The sequence below is a fragment of the Alosa pseudoharengus genome, unplaced genomic scaffold, assembly GCF_046254945.1.
Source record: "Alosa pseudoharengus isolate Yale_2024_CS ecotype anadromous, Long Island Sound unplaced genomic scaffold, YU_APseudo_1.1 YU_APseudo_1.1_scf_1, whole genome shotgun sequence".
Taxonomy (NCBI): Eukaryota; Metazoa; Chordata; class Actinopteri; order Clupeiformes; family Clupeidae; genus Alosa; species Alosa pseudoharengus.
Window position 1 is genome coordinate 37261254 of NW_027468564.1, and position 24953 is coordinate 37286206.

Below are 24953 nucleotides of genomic sequence, written 5' to 3' on the forward strand. Positions count from 1 at the left end.
TGCTCCAGGAGAAGCAACAACACTGACAGAACTTCACGGTTTTGTCAGCCTAGTGGGCTCTGTCCTTTTGTATATCCCATCCAGATGTTTTTGTCTGTGTAACAGGCAGCAACAGGCTATTCTGTATTCTTTGTTCCGTGTGCCGTGGTTGGAAGCAAAAATATGAGATACATATGCTGTTTCTCAAAGTCAAGGATCCTTGAGGATTCTTGCTTGGTAGAATTGAGTCCTTCCGAGTCAAATTCTTAAAAGACGAGGCAAGGCTTTTCTTAGCATTCAGATAACACATGGAACAAATGGAACAGACTAGCGAGTGTGCAGTCTCCTGCCCGCTTCTTTTTGAGAAACAATTAACGGCGCTGTCTTTCTCCCACATCAATAAATTAAATTATACATAATTTGCTAAAATAAATCACAGAGCAGCAACCATTAAGCAAAATCGTAAAGAGAAAAGAGTACTAATTAGCTCAAGATTGCCCTCATTGGAAACAGTTTAAATACCCTTCCTAAATGCCTTCTTTACACAATTACTGTGTGAATTCAAAGTTGTCAAACTGACCTGAGCCCAGATTTAATTTATGCTACTTTACATGGCGACGATAAGACAATGTTTACATTTAAATACATAGTGAACTGCCTTGTGTAGTACAAATTTTAAATCCTCCATAAATGTGCACACAGGTTGTGGTTATTCCAAGCACGCTGAGGATAGACTTGACGGACTAGATGGATGCTTGACATTGGAACAGTACTTTGGCGGGACTCGATGGCGTAACATCCTTCAAATAGCAGCCTTGAAGGATCCCACCTTGACTTTGAGAAACAGCCATAATCCTTGAATCATTGACTGAACGTCTTGAGATTCTACAAATGTCTTGTAAGTACCCTGTTTAGAAACGTCTATGTAATTCAACCAGTTAGTACAAGTTAGTTAGTATACAGTAAGTACCCAAACCCAGTGCATATCAGTGTTCTTGCTGTGTTCAATAAATGGCATAAGCACCAAGATTTACCAAGAAGCACCAACTCTTGTGATCTTACATCAATAAAACTGCTAATCTAATCAAGCAGCCTATTCAAACTATAACCACAAATAAACTAAGGAGACAATATGAACTCTCTCTTGTAGTGGCTGGAAAAATAAATTCACTTGCCAAGAACAGGGCTAATCGCTGACATACGTGCGTTCACTTTGTTTGCTGAAACACGTTCGAAAATCAAATACATCTAGGGATCACAGTGTGTATTTTCAGCGTGCACAGCTGGGTGCGCAGAAGACTGCCAAGGCCTTAAGTTGACTCAGAGAGTAGTAAGTCTCCTAAAAGAAGAGCTCATTGGCTTTATTCTGTTGGGAGAAGGAAGCCATAGGGCTTTTCTATTAGGTAAACGTACCACTTCCTCTGAGTTTCCTTACCCAGGTTTGTCACTTACCCATGTACTTAATAGACGGACATGCCCGGCCAGGCCACAGGTGCATGTGTTCCAAATGGATCATTTGCAGAATGCAACAATAACCACAGCAGACACCCCTAACAAACAACAAAATAAGGGCTGAATATGGGGTGGCTGACTGGACTCGGCCCCATCTCTGCAGGGTTGGTCCCAGGGGTATGCTCTTGCTTGACAGGGCACACTATACACCAGGTGTATGCCAGCCTGTTTCTCGTCGGAGAACACTATTCACCAGGCGTATGCCAGTTTGTTGCAGAACTGGGCACATTATTTACCAGGCGTATGCCAGCCTGTTTGTCGTCAGAGAACACTATTCACCAGGCGTATGCCAGTCTGTTGAAAAGTTTGGCATATCATTCACTCAGTGTATGCCTGTCTGTTTCTCTGCGGGGAACACTCTTCACCAGGCGTAAGCCAGCCTGTTTCCAGGCGGGGCACACTGGTGGCGGTTGCGTGCGCTGGAGGTGGCGAAGGCGAGTGAGCAGCTGGGGCAGCGGTAGGGCCTCTCCCCCGTGTGTGTGCGCTGGTGCCCCTTCAGGCTGCTCTTCTGGGTGAAGCGGCGCCCGCAGAGGGGGCAGCCGTAGGGACGTTCTCCCGTGTGGATGCGCTGGTGCCGGTCCAGGTGGCTCAGCCGGTCGAAGCTCTTGCCGCAGTGCGTGCACGGGAAGCGACGCTTGTCCCGAGGAGACGACAGCAATGACGGCGACACCTGATCAGTTGCCAGCGACGACGAGGGTGGGACTGATTGGTGGGTCGGGCTCCCCTCCAGGTCTCCGGCTGCTCTCACAACAAAGGTGTGCGTGTGTAGTGGTGACATAGCGTCCTGTTGAGCTGTGGCGCGTGTAGCGATGGAAGCCTCGGGATTGGCCAGCGAGTCCAAAAGCGGGTGTGTCAGGGGACAGGCTTCCTCTTCTTGCTTGATGTGTGCGGGACTTCCTGGGTCGGGCCAGGAGGGCGGTACTGATGGCAGGCCCAGCTGCATGGACACAACTGCCTCTGGCCCATTCGAATTTGCACAGTATGATTCAACCCCTCTATTTGCCCACATTTGGGGGTCACTCTCCTCTACTGCCCCAAACTCCAGTTCTGATACCCCAGACTCCTCCATCTGCCCCAGGTCTCCTATTCTGTACGCACACTCTACTGCCCCCTGGTGGATGCTCTGATCCTCCTCCTCCTCCTCCTCCTCCTCCTCCTCCTCCCGCTCAGCCTTCAGCTCCAGCTGCAGCTCTCCAAACCCCACAGGCTCCTGAGTGTGTGTGAGCGCAGAGGTCGAGTCCTGAGTGTGTGTGAGCACAGAGGTCGAGTCCTGAGCGTGTGTGAGAGCAGAGGTAGTCGTAGTTGAGTCCTGGATGTGCGTCAGATGCTGCGTGTGAGCGCGGCGATGCAAGTTAGCCTCATGGTTAAGTAAGTCATTAACGTTAAGATCATCTGACTGGGTGAGGTGATGCGGGTCACCGTCCTGAGTGTGTGTGAGCTGCATCTCCGCCGCCCCTCTCGGCCTCTCGACCTGTCCCCCAAGTTGAGTCCTCCCGTGTGGCTGCTGCCGAGGCTTATGTGTCTCAACTCGGGCCGTCTCAGTGAGATGCGCGTCGCGTTCGTGGGTGTGTGTGAAAAGCATGTGGCTGTCTCCCGTGAGTGTGGCATCTGTGTTGTCCTCGGACTGTGTGGGCAGGTGTGTGCTGTTCTCCGCTGGGGTTGCGTACTGGGAGTCCCAGTCTTCCTCAGAAAGCCGGCGCTCCAGGACAGGAGTGCTGTCCGACACATCCACGGAGAAACCTACAGAGAAACAGCAATAGACATAACAACCAATCACTCACCAATCTTTCTGTTTCTATTCATACTACTGCAGAAGTATGGTGCTATTTTGAGAATGATAAGTGGTTTTAAGCCACTGATTAAGGATATGAACCAGTCTATTAGATTAGACTGATGAGTGAGTCTGAATGAGTGAATCTGAATGAGGCTATTAGATTAACAGCAGGAGGCTTTAAAGGTGCCATGTGTAAGAATTGAGGTAAGAATATCCAAAAAATGAGCTACACACATCAAAATAATGAGAAGAAATAAGGGTGATGATGTCATTAAAAAAATGACAAGGTATAGTGCTGCAGAGATATCAACCTGAATTAGCAGAACTAGCCACAGCCCGACAGGTGTCATAATACCAGTTTCGGCCATGGGAGACGGCATGCGGGCAACATAACCGCCAGCCAAACTGCAATACACGTTTCTTGGTTGTTACTCTAGGGTAGACCAACTCACTTTCTGGAGGTATACTGCCCCCATCTTTTATGGAATGTGGAGTATGAATTGATTTTTGGCAGACATTACACATGGCACCTTTAACGTATTAGATACTGTATATGTGTCAATAGCCAATGTAACACATAGACCATTCAACAAGTGAAGGTGAGCTGGACAGCAGCAATCAAGAATTTCATGAATACATGTGAATTCTCTGTGTAGATTAGAGCTCGACCCCTATGGGATTCTAAAGATCAATACAGATTGCGATATTTGAGGATTTCAAAAACCAATAAATAAATCGTCCAGTATTCATTCAACACAACGCAAAAATGTTCTTTAATATTTAAAAGTTCTGATCAAGGTGGGACATTTAAATAGGCCTAACTATCTAGTATCTGAAATAATTATTCTGAATAGCGTCAGGTCTTTGTTCTTAGATCTGTGATAAACACCACCATGTACTTTATGCTTTATGATGGGGTTTTTACCGTCAACAGCATTAAACAATGAAATATTTTGTGTGATTGGAAAGGACAATTGCAAAATGTAAGATAATGTCCATACTCTCATATGACTAGCAGCTTGAACACACTGCCTGCTGTTCAGCTCCGTTGCGTGTTGGTTTTCATTTCGGCACCCATGTTAACAGGTTACAGCAGCCACAGTGCCTCTGCCCTAACCACGTCCCAGACGCGGCTTCAACTGTGCTGCAACCACGACCCAGCTACAGAATAGAAGGAATGCCTACATGTATTTTTTCTGTTTCATGAGAGCGGTTCTGTGCAGGAATATATTTAGAAGAGCAGTTGATGATCATAATTTGGATTTTAAAGGGGAAGTGGAGGCTACATGTGTACTATAAAGGCGCAAAAATAGGATGACCACCAACCAGACTCTGAAAAGGAGGAAGTTGTGTCGAAAAGTGAGGATAAATTGACCAAAATGAGGACCCCCCACCCCCACAATTTCTGCTTATAGGCCAATTCCAATTTGTGGGGTGGGGGGGGGGGGGGTGGGGGGGTTGCTTACCCCCACTGATACTGATAGATTAGAAAATAGCTTATATTTGCTGATAATATCAGCACACCGATTTATTAGTCGGGCTCTAGTGTAGGCCAGGGACACCCTGACCACACACTGGCATAAACACACACACGCTCACACACTGACCTTTCAACCTCTACAACTGACCTCTGTGTGTGCGCAGGTGCCCCTTCAGGCTGCTCTTCTGGGTGAAGCGGCGCCCGCAGACCGAGCAGCCGTAGGGACGTTCTCCCGTGTGAATGCGCCGGTGCCGGTCCAGATGGCTCAGCCGGTCGAAGCTCTTCTCACAGTACCCACACGGGAAGCGACGCTTGCCGCGTGCCCACGGCTGCTGCTGCAATGACCTCTGGGACCTCTGACTCCCCCGCGACCTGTAGTGACCCCACAGACCCCCCAGAAACCCCCTGACACCAGGGCCAGAGAGGACGCCCCTGGGCATCCCGGAAGTTTTCTCTGAGGGCAGCGCTGCCGGTGGAGGATGTGTGTGAGAGTGTGTGTTTGCTTGTGTGTTCAGGTGCGGGAGTGAGAGCATCTTGTGTGGCCACCATCTTCGCAGACGTGGTCTCTGATGAGGAGGAGCCGGCAGCACAGCCGCTGTGGTCGCCGTGGAGACGGACACCAGGAGGGCGTCGGTGCGAGTCTGAGGGGGTGAGGGGTCATCCATAGTACGCATGTTTGCATCGTCATTGTTAGTGTCCTCATCGGCTGGCCAGCTGTGACTACGTTCTTCACCTGTCACACGCTTGCTGTTCCCCATTGCTCCAGCTGCTGTGTTGTCACGAGTCCCCTGGTTTCCACGTTCATCCTCTCTCTCGACCTTCACCGTCACCCTGAATGAGGCGTTTTTCTCCTCCTCAGTCGGTCCTTCGCTATGGCACTCCATCTCAACACACTTGCTCTCCTCTACGCTCACACCTTTCCGCCCACAATCTGCAAGAGAAGAGAATAGTAGTCAGCATATATTAGCCTGAGTTCCTCATAAGACTTTCAATCAATTCCTGTGGCCTTGGGAGGGTCGAACACTGATCTCTGCACTGCACTATCTACAATGCTGCTAACTTGCAGCTTTCGTTTTTAATCACAGGTGTGTAACAACTAAACACAAAGTCCTCTCTCCTCACAAAATTAGACTTCAAATGCTTAGAGTAGACTGCTAAAAGAAAACTGTGCACTCGAAATAAAGTTATCCCGAGTCCGTGTTATGTTAGCAATACAGCAACCGAATAGGAGGAAAAGGTTATACTTTAAACAGGCGAACATATTGCACTGATGGCGAACTAACCTCGGTGGATGACAGGTTGATCGCGTACTTGGAAATCTACCGATCGCCCATTGATACATTCTCGCACAAGAGCTCTTCGTGTTGCACGCAGCTCGTTGGAAACAACTTCCAAATTTCTCTTCAAGGCTTCGATTTCGTTCTGTCGTTGGCACGTTTCTAAACGTAAAACGACGACGGCATCCTCAACCACTTTACTGATTTCGGCCACCGCTGCCTTAGCGAGGACGTCCATAATAGATGCTATTTGAGTCTGGTAAGTACCACAGTTTGACATTTTCCAAACGATTTTGCATGAATTTATATGTCTCTTAAATAGTTTCTCCCTTATTTCCCCAAGGATTATAGCCGTTTCAATATTTAGTTACAAAACAACATCCATAGTGACTTGCAACGGCGATTTAGCCTACCCCCGACGTGGACCAGTGATTTTAATGGAGGGGTTGTAAACACTGATTACTTCCGGGCAGAGACTGAATTGAAAGAAATGACTGCGTCTAAACCACTCTCTTACACCAAATAGGTTTGTATTAACACGCCCATAAACAATCTATTATGCATCTGATTAAGTGTTCTTAGATATGTGACAGAGAATAAAGCTTAGTTGGGATCTATTTGTTATTATCTAAGTCACGTGATACGGATGTGACGATAGGCATTTCACAGTAAAAGCAGCGTAAAACAAATCAAAATCAAAACTTCCAGTGAATAGTGTAGGAACCCGTCACTTCCACACTCAACACTAAATCAGAAAACATAGAACAGAATACATGTAGAAAAACAATGCTCATTTGGATTCACAATTTATTTTAAAAGTTAGAAGTTTATTTTGATTACAGACAAATCTCAAATGTGTAATTATGGTGTAGCCTGTTGTATGAGTAGTTTATGAATACAGGCCACCGGAGATGAGGCTACAGTGCGGTTTGGCTATGCTGAATATGAATTTGAATGTGAACACACAGAACATTCTGGGATGCACTAGGCTACCTATTTCAGCTAGATGCATGCTACATACTAGTTCTGTATTGTATTTCCATGTATTGTAATGCATTGATTTTTTTAGGGAGGTGCATTGTAGCCGCCTTTGGCCTTTGGCCTAATGACACTGTAATTCCCATGTTAATCATAACTAGGCTAAAACCAATCAGATCCTATTTTTGTTGTAAAGGACAGAATGACATGGTAGATTTAGCATTATAAAAACGATTATGAGCATATTTTAATTCAATTAATGTAGGCTATGTCTACTACATACAGAAGAATCTACAATACATGACCACAAAATAACAAAGACGCAGTCTTTTTGAATTCAATTAATGTACAATCTACAATACATGACCACAACACTTGGCAAGGTCAAGGTCTTTTAATGAGTACCATTTCTCTTGTAATATGCTTCATTTATGCAATTTGGCTCCAAATGGCTTGTTTAGATGATGTCTCTCTGATGTGTACTGAACATGGACATGCCATCCCCGATGTGTCCCCAGCTCTGGTGTTGACTATAACATTTATAAAGAGACTCACCTTTCTATTTAGCCTGATAGAAACACATAAAGTATGCCAGTTTTGAGTTTACATACTGTATGTGAATAATGATGATGTAACATGCAATTTCATGATTAACCAGGTATTATGGAAGCTTTTAAAATATAGTGATATTTTTACAACTGAAAAACAATGGCATATATGTGCAATATGTGTTTATGTGTACAGTAGCACTGATTTACTTTAATTAGAGTCTACATATCTTACTTCTTAAATTCCAATAATAAAGAGACATTATGTCAAGAAAGTATGACTGCACTAAATGTTGTTCTACACTCTACCAATAACATGCAGTATAATATTGTAATATGAAGATGAATATTGTATTGTGATTTGAATGTTATTTATGTATACAATTTGTATATCACCATGTCCTCTCTTTACTGTTTTTGTATATTGTACATTGTCTTTGTATGTCCACAATGATAATGAAAACATTTGTGTTCATAATAGCATCACAAGACTACTGTATACTACACTTTGTAGCAGCAGTAAGCACTACCCCAACTGTCCCTGCTAAACCTGCTGCCCCTGTCCCAGTTGCCCCACCTGCACCACCTATTATGCCATTAGCTGCTAGCTTCATCATTATGGCATTTATAGCTACGCTGTCCAGGCCAACCGATAACATGAGATTAGCCAGTTGTGCTCCAAGTCCAACTTCAACTGCTGCAGGGGCCATGGCACCCATCACTAAGGGAGCCCCCATTGCCAACCCGGCTCCTGCCCCTAATATAAGGGAGGCTGCGATAAAAGGATGACTTTGGCACCATCTGTAAAAGTACTGGAACCTAGCAGATCTAGCCTCTGACAGCAGCTCAGCCACAGCCCTCTCTATCGCCAGTGAGAAACGGTTGGTGAAGTGCTGGTTCTCATTGCAAGCCAGAAGGCTGTCAACTATCTTCAGCAACTGGGACACCTGACTGTGGTCTTTTGTCTCCATGTTGTTGAAGGCCAGATAGCGACCATCAAACCTCTCTACAAGCTCCAGGAGTCTCGGTTCTTGTCTGATGAAGTCGTGGATTTGAGTTCCATCCAGCATGTCTGCATGAGTAAAGATGAGAATGATGTAGCGCCTGACGTCTTCCTGGAATAATTTCTCGATCAAGTCAATGCTACGGAAGTCTTCTTCAGTGGATCCTCCGACACGCACAGTTAGCAGTACTACATGGGGCCCAGGGCAGCAAAATGTAAGGCACCGAACAATCTCACGTTCCACAACTTCCTGGGAGAGTGATGTATCAAACAGGCCTGGCGTGTCAATCAAGGCCAGATCCCGCCCTTGCACAGTGGCATCCTTTCTCTGGCATTCTTCTGTCACAGAGGTCATGCTGAGCTCTGAGCGGAAATACTCTCCCCCCAGGATGGTGTTTCCTGTGGCACTTTTCCCCGTGCCCGTTCTGCCCACAAGTACCATTCGCAATGGCCTGGCAAGGTTGGCCAGATGCAGCATTCTCTGTCTGCGCAGATTCTCAACCATCTCCAGCAGCTGGTCCACTTGGCTTCCATCTTCAGGGTCTCTGTTGTTGATGGCTACAAAACGGTGACTGAACCTCTCTACCAGATCCTGGATGCTTTGACTGAAAATGAAATCTTCGATGGACTCTCCCCTCAACATGTCAGCATGGGTGAAGACAAGTATGGTGCAACTGGGCACTTCATTACTGAAGAGTTGCTGGATTGTGTCGACGGCCTGGCGTTCCTCTTCTGTGAAACGCCCCAGAGGAACGATCAGCAGGACTGCATGGGGACCTGGTGAACACAGCTCACGGCATGTCTGCACTTCCTGTTGAATAGCATCCTGGGATAGCACAGTGTTGGGGAAACCGGGTGTGTCCACCACCATCAGATTTCTGCCTCTTACAGTGTCACATACTCTTTCACATGCTTTGGTCAACAAGCTTCTACTCAGGTGCGAACGGAAATACTTCCCCCCCAGTATGGTGTTTCCTGTTGCACTTTTGCCTGCTCCTGTTCTGCCCACAAGTACCATTCGCAGTGGGCTATCATGGTTGGCATGTTGCTGCATTCTCTGAATGCGCAGATTCTCAACCATCTTCATCAGCTGATCCACTTGGATTCCATCTTCAGGGTCTCTGTTGTTGATGGCTACAAAGCGGTGACTGAACCTCTCTACCAGCTCCTGGATGCTTTGACTCTGTCTGGAAATGAAATCTTTGATGGACTTTCCCCTCAGCATGTCAGCATGGGTGAAGACAAGTATGGTGCAACTGGGTACTTCATTACTGAAGAGTTGCTGGATTGTGTCGACGGCCTGGCGTTCCTCTTCTGTGAAGCGCCCCAGAGGAACGATCAGCAGGACTGCATGGGGACCTGGTGAACACAGCTCACGACATCTCTGCACCTCCTGTTCAATGGCATCCTGGGATAGCACAGTGTTGAGGAAACCGGGTGTGTCCACCACCATCAGATTTCTGCCTCGCACAGTGGCACGCACTCTCTCACATACTCTGGTCACTAAGCTTGCACTGAGCTGTGAGCGGAAATGCTTTCTACCCAATATGGTGTTTCCTGTTGCACTTTTGCCTGCCCCTCTTCTGCCTACCAACACCAGTCTCAGTTCAGTGTCTGTTGATGTGGAGGAGTCAGACAACAGTGAAGTTCTCCCCATTCCTCTTCCTGGCTCCTGATTCTGGTCATTACATGGTGTCTGCTGGGCATGGTTGAGTTGAGAGACATTGGAGGATTGTGGATTTTTCTCAGCTGGGGTTTGAGTCCATCTTTGGTCCCTGGTTGTCTCACGTGGCCTCTCATCTGTAAGAAGAGATGAGAACATGAGCTAATACCATGAGGTCAAGTGTGAATACCATTTTCCTATTTAACCCATTCGCGCTGGATGCTGCATGACGCAACATTCTATCTGGATGCTGGATGCTGCATAGTGCAACGTTGAATCTCCCGCTGGATGCTGCGTAGCGCAGCATGCTTTTTATTTCATGTTTCTAGGTGCTACAGAGGCTTAGATATTACATTTTGGTAGACGTTGACAATTTTTAGTATGTTTTCAGAAAACCCTCAGGAAATAAGGTTATTTAGTCTAGAATGCCATAGGATTCTATAGGCATTTTTAGCAGGCATTTTAGGAGTAAATGGGTTAAAGTGAATGGGGTGCTGTGAAGCTTAAACTAATCTAGCAAGATAAACAGCCCACATGTCATTCTTGTCACATTGCTAGATTAAAAGGCAAAGAAACCTTCCAGAAAATGGTGAAATCTCACCCCTTGAATGACTCCCTCTGATATCCTCAAGCAGGACTATGTAAGTTTTGGGTTGAAATTGGTGAGCTATAACTACACTGACAAATCTGGGTATTTCTTACTTAAAATGTTTAGTTAGTATTACTCAGTTTTTGTCTTTTGTTGATTATGTTGATTTTGCCATTTGAGATTACTTGCCTAAAATTAGTGTAATTTAATGTTGAAGTGGAAAAGTAAACATGACCGTTTAAATCAAGTAAACTACTTGAATTGCTGAAGTTTTTCTACACTGTGAAGTTAGTTAGTTAACCTTACTTACCTGTTAGTTAACCTTAAAAAAACATGCAAACCGATTGCCTTGAAATTACAGATTAATCTGGAATAGGAATTGTAAATTGTGCAAACAAATGCTCACTTAGTGTAGTACACTAGAGTACCCTCACAAAATAATCAAGACTCTCCAAGGTACTCTGATGAAGGTACCTTATCCCTTTCAGGGGCTATGCACTTGACATCATGTTTCATCCTCTGTGAAGCTTCAGTCTGAGCCACTGGCATTATAATAGTAATGATAATAATAAGAGTTTGAAAGAAATCCTAAATGTTTAATGAAATAGATTTTTTTTATTAAATATACCAGCTGGCCTAACATTTTGACAAGACAAGTGTCTTGCTGACGCTGTCCCCAGGTTTGGGGTACTGTCGCTACTGCTTAATTATTAAACCTAGATTTAAGCCTATGTCTCACATATCTGTTTAACTTGGGCAGCCGTGGCCCACTGGTTAGCACTCTGGACTTGTAACCGGAGGGTTGCCAGTTCGAGCACCGACCAGTGGGCCGCGGCTGAAGTGCCCTTGAGCAAGGCACCTAACCCCTCACTGCTCCCCGATCGCTGTCGTTGTAGCAGGCAGCTCACTGCGCCGGGATTAGTGTGTGCTTCACCTCACTGTGTGTTCACTGTGCTGTTTGTGTTTCACTAATTCACCGATTGGGTTAAATGCAGAGACCAAATTTCCCTTCCCTCAAAAAAGTATATATACTTATACTATACTTAACTTCTCAGAAGTATGATACAATGCTGTGCCATTATCCCATTGAAAAGAAAAGTGATTCATACCATCTTTGCTATGCTTTCCTCGCTGTCTTCTTTCCATTTTCTCTAAGAGTGTGTGTGTGTTTTGAGAACAAGTAGGCTAATGGAAGAATAATTTGTTGCTGCTGCTAGTCGTATAACGACACATTCACAACCAACTGGGAAACTCAGAGAGGGTGGAGTAAAAGACAAACGAAACTTAACTCTTCCTTGGATATTTGTCAAATAAATTTTAAAGGGGCTGTGACACAACTAAGGGACTGTGGCAGGTGAATAGGAAAACGAGGGCGTGTCTATGGGCAGGGGATCTCCCACCCAGAGACATATGATCTGCCCCTTGACCTATCTATTGAAAACTGTGTCAATCAAGTTTAAGAGCGAACAATACACTCGGCATGGCTTTTTGCGCACACAATCAACAGTAGCATGTGTTGACACAAGTGTCAATCCGTGTTATTTGTTTTATTTTGAGTAGGCTAAGTGTTCAACATCATTGTTTAATATAGATTTAATTTCAATCATAGCCGTAATAATATTTAGATGTTTTTTTATGTCAGGGAGAGAACTCAGTTAGGGGTGGGGGGTTACATTGGCCTGTTTGGACAGGCCTGACCCCCTAAGGCCCGGCCATGACGCCAACACTGCTGTGTTGAATACAGGAACTCGAGAGGAAGTTAGGAAGAAATCCTAATTGTTTTACAAAGGAGGACTATCTAGTAATAATAATAGTAATACTGCTACTACTACTACTAGTAATAATAATACCTTTTCTGAACATTTTCTTGAATGCTTCTGTCAACTCCGACATCAAATTTTCAATATAATGAACACAGGCCTAAACAGAGGCACTCTGGCCAAAATAAACATTTTGTTTGTAAAAGGCTCTAACACACACAAAAAAATCTAGGATGTGAAGATGTGTGAAAATGTTTGAAACTGATGAAAACATACTGACACATCTGCAAAAGAAAACTTTTGTCTTAAAAGGTGAGGATGAAGATCAACTGGATCTGTTTTATTTATGTTAGGTTAGGCTACTTTATGCAATACATTTTATAACGTAGGCCTAATCTTTACTGACATTGGTCTGATGAGAAAGCCATCTGTAATCAGCACTCTTGGATTGGGTTTTCCGATTGTAGTCGAACAGGTTCTTCATCAAACACTGAATGGTGCATTTTGCCTGATAAGGGTAGGTAGATTCGAGACAAACAAAGTGATAAACAAAAGCAAAAGTAAAACATTGCTAAAAACCTGACCATCTCGACATCAGTAGGCTTGGGTGGAAGGAACATTTTCTGAAACTTGAACGCTCATTTTAATCAAAAACAATGCTTTATCTCCCTCTGCAGGCAGCTAGGCCTATGTTGTACACAGGAACTCGAGAAGAGTTTGGAAGAAATCCTAAATGTTTTACAAAAGAGGAATATCTAGAAAATGAAATAGATTATTTTATGACCGGCTATATCAGCTGGCTTAACATTTTGACATGTTTTTTAAAGTGTCTCGCTGATGCCGTCCCCATGTTTGTGTTTCTGTCGCGACTGCTTTATTAGCTAGGCCTAGATTTAACCCTAGATTTAAGCAACGTTTAACATCATAAAATATATGGTTCACTTTTTTTTTTTGCTTCATGTTTCATGACTTTTCCTCAATTGAAGGGTACAACAGAGTTAGCATGAAATTTGTACAATAATATGTTTTCAATGTCCTATACAAATATTTTGTACATTGATGTTCCTTGGGGTCAGTTTGACCCCAGCTGTATGAAACAGGATACATGAATATTTGACACATTATGGATATTATTATTTGAATAGTATGAGAACATACTGTTATTATCATTATTACATACACAAGTACTTATTACATATAAGTAATTTTGGCAGGACTGTATAAGTCAAAAGGGGAAGCAACAGCAAGCGTTTGGGCTGCTGACACTGGATGGGCAATATTGCCAGCCAAGGTTCCAAGGTTCATAAAGGGGTGTGGGGGGGTGGGATTGTTTTGTAGGGCTTTTGGTGGTGGCTATTACACTCTTGTTAAGTACCTGTCACAGAAAAACTGGGTAACAATATGAATTATAATCATTTTCTGAGGGTTTATTTAGCTGGGGTCAAATTGACCCCAAGGATAAAGAGTGTCGGTAAGATTTGAGGATAACACAAGGGTTAAGCCAATGTGTTCCACATAGGCCTATCTGTTTATCTTCTTAGAAGTATAATACCGTGCCATTGAAAATGGGAAAAATCACAAACATATTCATAAGCCCCTTAAAATAGCCTTTTTAGCCTACATATATAAATAACATCGTTATTTCATTTAGCCTATGAGGACAGAGAAGAAATAATCAAATGATTCATACCGTCTTTGTTATGCCTTTCTCGCTGTCTTCTTTCCATTTTCTGTATGTCTGTTTTTTTTTTGAGAACAAGTAGGCCTATGCTAGTGTAGCACTGGAAGAAGCAGTCGTTTGTGTGGTGCTGGTCGTATAACGACTCATTCAAAAACAACTGGGAAACTCAAGAGAGGGTGGAGTAAAAGACAAACGAAACTTAACTTTTCCTGGGATATTTGTCAATTTTTTTTTAAAGGGGCTGTGACACAAATAAGGGACTGTGGCTATGGAGCTAAATTTGTCTCAATAATATTTGTATATGCGCAGAGTGGGATCCACAAATATTTCTTGATTTGCATGTGTGTTTTGTTATCTACAAATAAAAAAATCATATTTGTAACTCGTATATTGATTTTTACAAATAGCATTTGTAAATAAAATGCCATTTGTAAAACTGAAAATTTCATTTGTGAAATGTGATTCTGCATTTGTGGATAACCAGCACACGCATTCTTCGCTTTCCAAAGTTACGTGTTTTTGAGACGTTCTTCACATAGAAGTCACACAAATCCACACGTAAATAGGCCTACTTTAATTCACCGGCACACACAAATCGCAATCCAGTAGCCTAGATGGCGACATCCACAAATATTTCTTAACTTGCATTCGTGTTTTGACATCCACAAATAAAAAAATCATATTTGTAACTTGTAAATTGGTTTTCACAATTGTAGATGTGTATTTGTAAATGAAATGGCATTTGTAAAACTGAAAATTGCCTTTGTGAAATCTAATTTTGCATTTGTGGATCACCAGCACACACAGTTTTCGTTTTCGCATTTGTGGATCAGCATTTGTGGATCACGTATTTTTGAGACAACTTTGCGCAGAGAAGCCACCCAGATTCACAAGTAGCCTGCTGACACTTTCTAATCCAGTAGATGGCAGTGTTGTTCTATGGGACTCATAACCAAAGATTCTTTGCTCATAACAGCGAACCTAGTTCTTAAATCTAAGAAGTTATGCCTTTTACAACAAGCTTTTTGATGGAAAAGTGGTGTTTAATTTCCATAATCTTTGTTTAGTAAACGCATAAAACCGTTAGTTTGCAAGCGAAATCAAGAGTTACAATCTTTGAGTTTGTTTATTGTTACCTAGCAACCGAGGCTTTAAGTGTTAAAACCAAAGATTCTAGAACAGAGTTATGAACATCAGACGCTTGAGTGAAATCTCGACCTTATTGGCGACCCAAATAAAATCTCCTTTGGAACCAATGGGCAATGGCTTACACCTTACAGCATACATGGGCAACATACGGCCCGCGGGCCACATCCGGCCCGTGGGCTTTCCCTGACCGGCCCGCGTAAGGTCCGTGAAAGAACAATAGTCAAGAGCCTAGCATAGAGATGCATGCAAATCAATATTGTTGTTTTTATTTTGAAAGCGACTGCTATTTGTACGCCCATACATTTGTGCGTGGATGCATACGACGTAAACACCCTCACTGATGTGCTGGTGAATAGAATTTATGCTTCCGCGTCGACACAATGCAGTTGCCTTTACGTCGGCGTAAACCTTTCAAAGTTCTGTGTCTCTTATGTCTGCGTCGCTCACCACCGCAGGGCTGCCAACTTTTCAAAAAACCTTGGAGTGAGATTTGGTGGGGCCAACCAAAATTTTGCTGCGTAAATTTTTGTTTGGCTCATTCAGCATTATACCGTACAGTAAAAAAAACGCACATCAGTGGTTCTCAGGTGTAGGGACTAGGCATGGACTGATTATGAGCTTTCGGGCCCTTGGGCCCAGATGTATTAAGGGCTCCCCACTAATTGTCGTATATGTGGAAGGGGGGTTTGGGGGTACTCCCCCAGAATTTTTTTAATTAGTTTAATGTGATTTCCTGTATTCTGGTGCATTTTGGGGATGGGCAATACTAAATTCAATCAGATTCATAGCCTACATCCTGATGTGTTGATATTGAGGCAATGATTCCATGTAAAGGCTTGGGCTTCAGGGCCCCCTGACACCTTGGGCCCCTGGGTCTGGGCCCGGAAGGCCCGTGCAGTAATCCATCCCTGGGTCCCAGAGTTATACGAACATTGGTATCAAAGGGATCTAGCCTACTACTAGGACCACGGGCGTCAGAGGCATTGTGAAAGTGGGTGGGACATTTCAGCGGGGGGTATGGGGAATTTTTTTTTTTTGGACTAGATGCAATTTCCTGAATTCTGGTACATTTTAACAGGTTATTTAGATACTTCTATATAACAAAATAAAGCCAGCCTACAAAATTAATAAAAAGTAAATCATGCATAATTTAAAAATAACTCAATAGGCTACTTGGCTACGCAATAAGGTTTCCATTACAGCACCGCGGACGTTCAATGAACGCATGAAAGCGGATGGTTTGTTTGAAATCCCGACACATGGAACGTAATAGTGATCATCAAATACCTCCCCAGATTTCAGTGCCCATCAGTCCCAACATTTAACAATATAATCAAACAGTCCAAAAGTAAATTAAATATCAAACTAAACTGAAAATGTCATGCTTTAGAAGGCCCACCAGTATGCCGCTCCAAGAAACGCATGTCTCAAAATAAAACTCGCATAAGAAATAAAGGGCTGTCTCGAATACAATCCTGCCCCTAAAGGCCTGTACTTTGTCTTAAGACCCCGGCCATAATTTGAGGATTTACAGTATCTAAGTAGACAAACTGGCTCCAGATATCCAACAGAGTGAATAGAGATTGTGCAGTCTTAGCTGTGGTTAGTGACGTGATGCTGTTAATGGGGAGTTTTACATAGCCTAGCGTAAACCTATAGGTTATTATTTATTTGGCATACCTATAAGGCTTTTTACCTTATCAAAAGTGAGGGGGACGACTGATCTCTTCAACACTGCGGGGGATTTGGCGCTTGTCACTGTGTGTGTGACAGAAGCGGAATGGGAGAATGCGTGTAACAAAAAAAAAAAAAGTTTATGAGCGATTTACGAGAAAATGGGAGAATCCAATGAAAATGACAATGAAGCACTAAACAGATGCTGAAAACAGCACTGGTATTTCGCACGGCAAAAGTGGGGGTGGGGGGTCCAAACTAACAATTTTAAAGAGTGGGTGGGTGTTTTGTAAGAATTTAAGAAATGTTTGTATATTTTGCATCAATCAGATGCACTTTCAAAATAAATTCAGAGGTCAGACTTGCTTATTTTTATGGAAATATGTGTGCTGTAGCCTAAGCTATTTTGCACTTCAGAATTATAACCATGCACACACAGGTGGAATACTTATGGTGATATTGCAATAAGTTCACAACCACAAAACATGCTACATTTCACAGTTCAGAAATGTGTGTACATTTCAGCACTCCATGAAATTATGCAGAAGTGGTCACCTGTGTTATTCAGCTAGTTTATTTAAGATAATATATTGGTCATTGTAATGGCCATAGCCTATAGCCTACATGCTATTCCTTTTTCAGGACCCATATCTGCATGATGTGAATGTTTGCATATGGCTTATGTCAGGCTTTATATCAATATTTGTGTCTCGTTATTTGATTTTCTTCATATTTTTGCATTAATGTCACTAGGAATCATGCCAATATAAATATATTCATTTATCTGTAATGGGATTGGCTGGAACCTGACAATATAAGAACCATGATAGTGGGATAATCTATGGCTGAGCAATTTACAAAAATGTATGTAGGCCTACTGACAAATAGTTAACATTAGAATACATTATAATTTCGCCCCAATGAGGCTATGTAGAAATGTGTTGCAATTTCAAAACCGGATTACTCAGGAACCACTTATTGCACAGAGGCATGCTTTATATCCTCGTATTCGGTAGGTTTGCTGTTTATTGTGTTTCCACGTGTTGTGTGAAGGGTTAGTGAAATATTAAACCGAGAGTAATGGGTAAATGCAAATATGATTAGCCTAAATTGCACGTCGGTTCAATGTTAATTCTCTCGCGAACCATTTATCACAGCAACTTGGCGCTAATATCATTGGAAAGCTTAGATTCTGCACGTTCACATGATGTGTGATATCATATGTATAGGTTTAGTTTAGTTGAACCTCATCTGCCAGGTATTTGACCTACCAGGTTGACACTTCAGCGTGAAAAATACTCAATAATACTCAAAGCATACCTGAAGCCGGGGAAATGCGGGGGGGGGGGGGGGATGCGCCTGGTATGGCTTCTGAAGTAGCATCGCAAATGAGACAAAATTTAGAAAATTCCACAGACAGGGGGTGCTCTTGAACCCTCTCACCGTCTCTGAAAGCATAATCGTGGCTCAACAGGTAGATCTATAGATAGGCTAAACTCATTTTTCAGGCATCTGACCGACCGGGTTGACACTTCAGCGTGAGAAATCGGGGGTGTGGCGTGTGAGCGTGTGAAACTAATCAAATGCGTGTGTCTCACGGCCAATGCGTGAGAGTTGGCACCTATGCCACCGCAAAGGTTGTTAGAACGAACTCCTACTGCTGCTCGTTGACGATACGAAGTGTTCATTTCAAAACGTTACTGGCAGATAGACAGTTTACAATCGGATAACCCCGTAATTGTAACCAAAATATGTCTGAGTTTATTTGCAAAGCTTATGTTAGCGAACTAGTATGATGCTACTACCCACAGGTTGCTTGAAGCAGCCGGCTCAACACACAGAGCGAGTTGACCAATCACCGTTATGTGCATAAAGTTAAAGCAAAAACATAGCCTATATTTTTAAAATAGTTTTCTTTGTGCATGTTGATTAATAACTAATGACAGCCTACTATTTTCTGCTCCACATTTTCGTAGTCTAATTCTGCATAGAGTTAATTTAATGATGGTAATGATTTAATGATGAAATATTGCTGAGGAAATGGTGGCACAGGCCTATCGGTTGTAGGGTATTTCCCAGAATTGGGGCCTATTTCTGTCCACAGGGTGTAATTCTATTAAAAACACATTAAATCTAATAATGTTTAGCATCACTAATTAGTATAAAGAAAAACAAGCCTAGACTTTTTTAATGGTTGCTCCTACTCATGATTTAGACACATTTTATTGGTGTTTTATGGTACAATATCAGTGTTTTGGTGTTGTCCGCAACCAGAGTTTTCACATATTGTGCCATATCTCAAACATTATTTATCAAAAATTAATTAAAAAAATCATGCATATGAATTAAATGTTATCTGAACTAATGAACTGCATGCACACATTATGCATATATATGCATTTCCTGCTTTATTTTGCTTAATGTATACCTGTCCCATGGTTTAGCCGTCATTACCAGCACACTCTACATAAAAGCACTTTGCTACTGTTTTTTCATCAAAAAAATATTTGGTAACCATGGTCACCTAATATCACAGTGGAATACATGGGTGTCAAGCAGAAAGATTGATGCCTTGATGTCCAGAAACATAAGAAAATCTACTCTTTATCCCTCGTTTTGGGCATGTACACTTATTATGTGTCATTACCATACGCATTGTATTTCTGTATTTTTGAATATTCCTGAAATTTTAAAATTATTTTAATAGTTTAAATGATGTACATTACATGTAGAAAGCTAGCTACACTTGCATGGTGATAATTTTTGCTTCTCAGGGTAGTTTTTCGGTATAAATGTCATCACCAGCACAGTCATTACCAGCACATTATAGCTTGAAATGTAGTGGTAATGACGACTGTGTTGGTGATGACATTTTTGCAGATACATTTAAAGTACTCTTTTTAGAAGAAATACGTTTTTTTTTTCACATAGTCAGTTCAACTTGGGTTTCTAAATTATAAACATTTAATTGCAATAGATTACGATCAGTGATTTGTCATCACCGCAACAAATGTCATTACCAGAACTGCAATGTCATCACCATCACCATGCATATTTTTGCCAATAGATTATGTATAAATTACAATAAATTACATTAATTAGATATTTTTGACAATGTTGGACAGTCTAAATTGCCACTGGATGAAAACAGATATGATATATGGCATTTATTTCAAATAAATGAAATTCCAAGCCAGGGTCGAGTGAAAAAATCAAAAAATAAGATACTTAAACGACTATAATTCATGTTGTAAGTAAAATTCAACAATTCTAATAAGTTCAAGATAAAATAGACTTCTTGTGAAACCATAATTGATCATTGATTGATCATTGATTGACCATTTCATCTTTAAAATGTACATATTAGATGATGTGATGGTAATGACATTTACCTGAAAAATGACAAAAAATCATAAATTCCCTTATATTGTGGTCTCAACCAAGCTCACAAGGTTACTCCTATCAAAATGACTGATAACTTGATGCATACCAATTAGTAAAATTTTGAATTTTATTTTTCCAAATTTCAGTTACCCAAATAGGCCCGAAATCTGAGAAATGCCCTAAAAATACTGACTCCTTCACATTTTCATGACCTAGCCTAATTATATAGATAGGCTATTGTAGTACTTTTTTATATCAGTCTTTGAAAACTGAAAAAAATGTCAATGTCAAAAAATCATTTTCGAGAATGAGGAGTAAATACTGGACATAGACTAAATATTGCTGTTTTTCCTTTGTCTCCCTCACATTTTCATCTGTTCTTACGACTAGTAAACAAAACCATATGATTTACTTAATGTTATACAAGAACAGAATAGAATTGAACAGAATTGAGTTCAGACTTGAGTTCGGTATTTTGGGTCCGGCCCTCCTCAACAGTCCCAGTTTGTCATGTGGCCCCTTGGGGAAATTAGTTGCCCACCCCTGCCTTACAGTATCAAGCTGCCACCTCTTGGCGAAAAGTTAATAGTTTTGCATATCAGTAGTAATACATTTCACGTAGCTGTGTGAATCACGGAAAGGGCGAATGAAGTAGACACCCAGCCCACTGTACAGTAGCTCAAGGTCTGTGGCTAAAGCAGCCATAATGAAAGCGTTATCATTGTTTGGATACTTCACACACACGTGTTTTTTAATCGCATAGACTACAACTAGCTGGAATCAAAGCCAGTGTTGGGTGTAACGCGTTACAAAAGTAATGTAATTACTGTAATATATTGCTGTTTGCGGTAACGTGGTAATGTAAGGCATTACAAAAAAAAATTGGGTAATATTTTACTCGGTACAAACGTCAGTAACGCGCATTACAATGCATTTAACCCGAAATTAAGTGGTGTTTTGTTTTGATACATATTCGCAAACACCACGCGAGAACAACAGAGGAGAAAAAAATCAGCGCAAAATAGTAGAACGTTATCTCCTGATACTGGTTGAATATGACTGCTGCAGCAGACTCCCAGGCGGACTCTATTTGCGGGATGGACATAAGCCTACGCTCATTATAGATCTCTCTATGCCTCGCGAAATAGCACAAGTAAATTAATGAAACATCTAAAGTAGTGCCACGCTAATCTTTTTGATTCTTGATAAAACACAAACTATGCTGTTGTGCATGTCAGCTTTGTGCTGTGAACTTGAATTGAAGAGAATAACGGGATAGAAATGCAGAAAAAGATTGTGTAGCCTGGCAGTGCCACCGCTCCCACCACGTGCATCACGCACTTTGCGTTGGGCACCAAAGGACAGAGGGGGCACCCAAATGTAACCAATGAATAGTAGCTTTATTGCAAACTGCGTTTCACTCTTCATCAATAACGTTTACAATGTCAAAATGCACTAACACGATGTTACATGCAAGTTTGATACCTTTTGGGTTCTCTCAATCACCACGTAGTACTAGAATTGGTGGGTCTTCAATCATTCGTTTTCCAAGCATTTAGGCTACATGAAGCACATGATATGCTGAGTCGACTGAAACGCATTCCATTCAGATAGCTAGGTGGATACCAGGCTCATAAATCACTTGTATTCGCAAAACGAAATGTGAAGCAACATGTCATTGCATACTTCCATTTCCAAAGCAATGAAGGTTGCTTCAAACAACATTGTGCATATTATTGTTAATATTGTGCTATCAATGTAACTCAAACAAATAAGGCTTGTAAACAAGAGCTGGCAAAAGGGCATTATGACAACGTAAAGATCAATGCTCTTAAAGTGACAGTGCACCATTTATAGGTAAAACATAATTTCTTCAGAAATTAATGTTTAAAAACACACAGGTGTTTGAGTGTTTGAGTTATCATTAAAATGTCACTCACTCAAAGCCACTCACTTAGGGCACAGAAATGGCCAGCAGGCCACCATCTTGACATGTCTTTATTAAAGGAACCGTATGTAAAAAATGTATTTCAATTAATCATAAAATTGCCCTGATATGTCACTAGACATTAAGATATCATGTTCATTTCAAATACTTATATCACTGACAACAGTAGTCTGGCCAGGATATTGTCATTTAAAAAGTGAAGTTGCAGCCCTCAACTGATGTTGATGTTGTCATGTTGTGTTTTGGCCTAATGCGCCACCCTCCACCTATCTACTAATCACAAAGTCAGTAGTGTTTCATCATCCGGTTGCCAACTCTGCCAGTCAGAGGGGAGGGGAAGGGGATACACCGCTCTACAGTAATTTGAAAGTGATTGTAGTACCAGTTTTGGCCACAATCTTACATACGGTTCCTTTAAGCTTTGATTTACAATATAGGCTCTCTATTGATTTTAATGAGTAGGCCTAGGCCTTAAAGTTACAGTATTTCTATTACAATTTAGCAGACTTTGACCTTTTGTCGGTTTTTAACAAAATTCTGACTATGATTGTTCCTTGTATTGCATCATGAGCACTGCGCCTATTGCATTCTACTGTTGTTAGCCTTATGCCTAGCTCACTCATTATGCTAAACCACATCTCCCTCCATTGAAAGAGCAAGCTGCATTGAGCGTAATAAACTGCATTTAGAATGGCAAATCCATATTTCTAGATATTTTGGTGAAAGTAACTTAAAAGTAATGCAATAGTAGTGTAATGCCTTACAATTCAGAGACAGTAATATTATAATGTAACAAATTACTTTTAAAAGACAGTAATAAGTAATACATAATACATTATGATTTTGAAGTAACTTGCCCAACACTGATCAAAGCACATCGACTCCCCTCTCACACCCTGAACACGCACTTCGAACAAACAAAAAGCGCCTCAGTCTCACGGAATAGCCATAGGCAAAACTGTATCTGACCGGTGTAACGTTGGTACTAAATCATCCATCGCAAAGAATGATTTTTGTAGCACGTGCAACAAATATGTGTAGGTACAGCCCTGCCCTGAATACATCTCAACTTGCGCTCTAAAACATCTGGTTTAAATAGAGATAGATCATCACGGGTGCGTAATAAACCTACATTGCAGCGAGTTGACACAAATTATTCACTTTGACGAATTTATGTAGTTTCAGTTACTTTACTTTGAGCCATGCTCTTCCTTACTTGAATCACCTTTGAAAATAGAGGATTGAAGTAGCCTATATGGGTGTTTGGGAATGAACGTTGACTACTCAGATGCTTTTTGAGACCTTAAGCAGAAATGTCCCAGCCCGGTGTTTAGGATGCATCATAGACAGGTTATCTTTCAGGTAGCCTATATATTTTCCATTACAAAACCATCACGTAGCGAACGTGTTGTGGCTAACTCACTTAGCTCCTGTTAGTAGCCTAGGTTATGGTCATAAGCAAATGAGATGACAGTCGAAAGATACAATTAGTGCTATTATCGATTTGCTTGGTAGCCTATAAAGGCATTTATGGTTTTCTACAAATACATCAATAATCAAATTGGCCTCCATCACTCAACCATGCTAACGGTGTGTTTCCACACAGCGAAACACCTCGCGATTTTCGGCCAGCGAAATTTCGCCTCGGGGGCGTGACGGCGAAACCGCTAACCTTTTGACTGCAGTGTCTAGCCAGTGGTGGCAAGCGAGCTAATTAGGCTAATCAGCTAATTCAAATGTTTAAGTACTTAATGAAGATATCCAGGGGTCTTTATGCCTCGACTAAGTTGATGTTGCATATAAACAACAATTCATGTTCATAGAAACAACAAGGTCACAAAGACATAATATATTTCATACCTGTGTTGCAGCATGTAGCCTAGCTGTCTAGCTAGGTTTACAATGCAATCCAATGTCCTAAAATACTAGCATTTCGCCTGTCAGCTAGCTAAAAAGATCGAGTGCTTAAACTAACATATATAGTGGTCTATTTTGTGGTGTATGTGCTCTGACTAAGTTCGTGTGGCATATAAACCACCATTCGTGTTGATACAAGTGCCAATGTTCGTGTAGAAACATTTTAATCACATACAAATGTTGGTGTTACAGCTCAGGTAGTCTCCGCCATCTTGGTCAGACTTTTTTGTAACTCCCGCCTCCAAACACAAAGACGCGGACCTGATTGGTTCTCGATTGGTCCTCATTTAAATAAAGTTAAACTTTGGCCAACTTTGTTTCGCCTGCCTCGGCGATTCGCTTTCATTTCGCCCAACTAGGGCGAATTTCGTCTCCATTCAACCTCAATGAGAGCGACGCGAAATTTCGTTGTGTGGAAACACACCGTAACGGTAACATTATTTTACCTATGTTCTGCTATTGATAGGATTAACGTAGCCTACCTGCAGTAAAAAGCAAGCATGTCTGATAAACATTCTCAGATTTATTTCGGCTTCAAGAGGAAATGGGAATTACATGTCATGCAGAAATCATCCTACCCTTATTAGACGTTCTCTGCGGTAAACTACTGAAGCCTACAGTCTTGTCCTTGTAGGAA

The 24953-nt window shown here is 41.9% G+C and overlaps 2 protein-coding genes across 2 annotated transcripts; both read right to left on the minus strand.

Annotated features, from left to right (window-relative positions):
- Positions 1-85: 85 nt before the first annotated feature.
- On the minus strand, positions 86-6425 carry LOC143126972 (uncharacterized). Its single transcript, XM_076288301.1, has 3 exons — positions 6029-6425; positions 4894-5676; positions 86-3231 (listed from the first exon to the last, which is right to left on the minus strand). The coding sequence occupies exons 1-3, from the start codon at positions 6300-6302 to the stop codon at positions 1853-1855; spliced, it is 2436 nt and encodes an 811-aa protein (XP_076144416.1). The 5' UTR covers positions 6303-6425; the 3' UTR covers positions 86-1852.
- A 387-nt stretch (positions 6426-6812) lies between these two features.
- On the minus strand, positions 6813-14374 carry LOC143127003 (GTPase IMAP family member 8-like). Its single transcript, XM_076288307.1, has 2 exons — positions 14254-14374; positions 6813-10351 (listed from the first exon to the last, which is right to left on the minus strand). The coding sequence occupies exons 1-2, from the start codon at positions 14288-14290 to the stop codon at positions 8040-8042; spliced, it is 2349 nt and encodes a 782-aa protein (XP_076144422.1). The 5' UTR covers positions 14291-14374; the 3' UTR covers positions 6813-8039.
- Positions 14375-24953: the final 10579 nt, after the last annotated feature.

Bases quoted from the DNA above. Each gene is read 5' to 3' on its own strand.
- LOC143126972 (XM_076288301.1), bottom strand. From the start codon at position 6,302: ATGTCAAACTGTGGTACTTACCAGACTCAAATAGCATCTATTATGGAC. The intron at 5,677-6,028 runs GTTAGTTCGCCA...CTTCTCTTGCAG, and splicing joins TCAACCTGTCATCCACCGAG to ATTGTGGGCGGAAAGGTGTG. The intron at 3,232-4,893 runs GTCAGTTGTAGA...GTTTCTCTGTAG, and splicing joins GCACCTGCGCACACACAGAG to GTTTCTCCGTGGATGTGTCG.
- LOC143127003 (XM_076288307.1), bottom strand. From the start codon at position 14,290: ATGGAAAGAAGACAGCGAGAAAGGCATAACAAAGACG. The intron at 10,352-14,253 runs GTATGAATCATT...CTCTTCTTACAG, and splicing joins AGAAAGGCATAACAAAGACG to ATGAGAGGCCACGTGAGACA.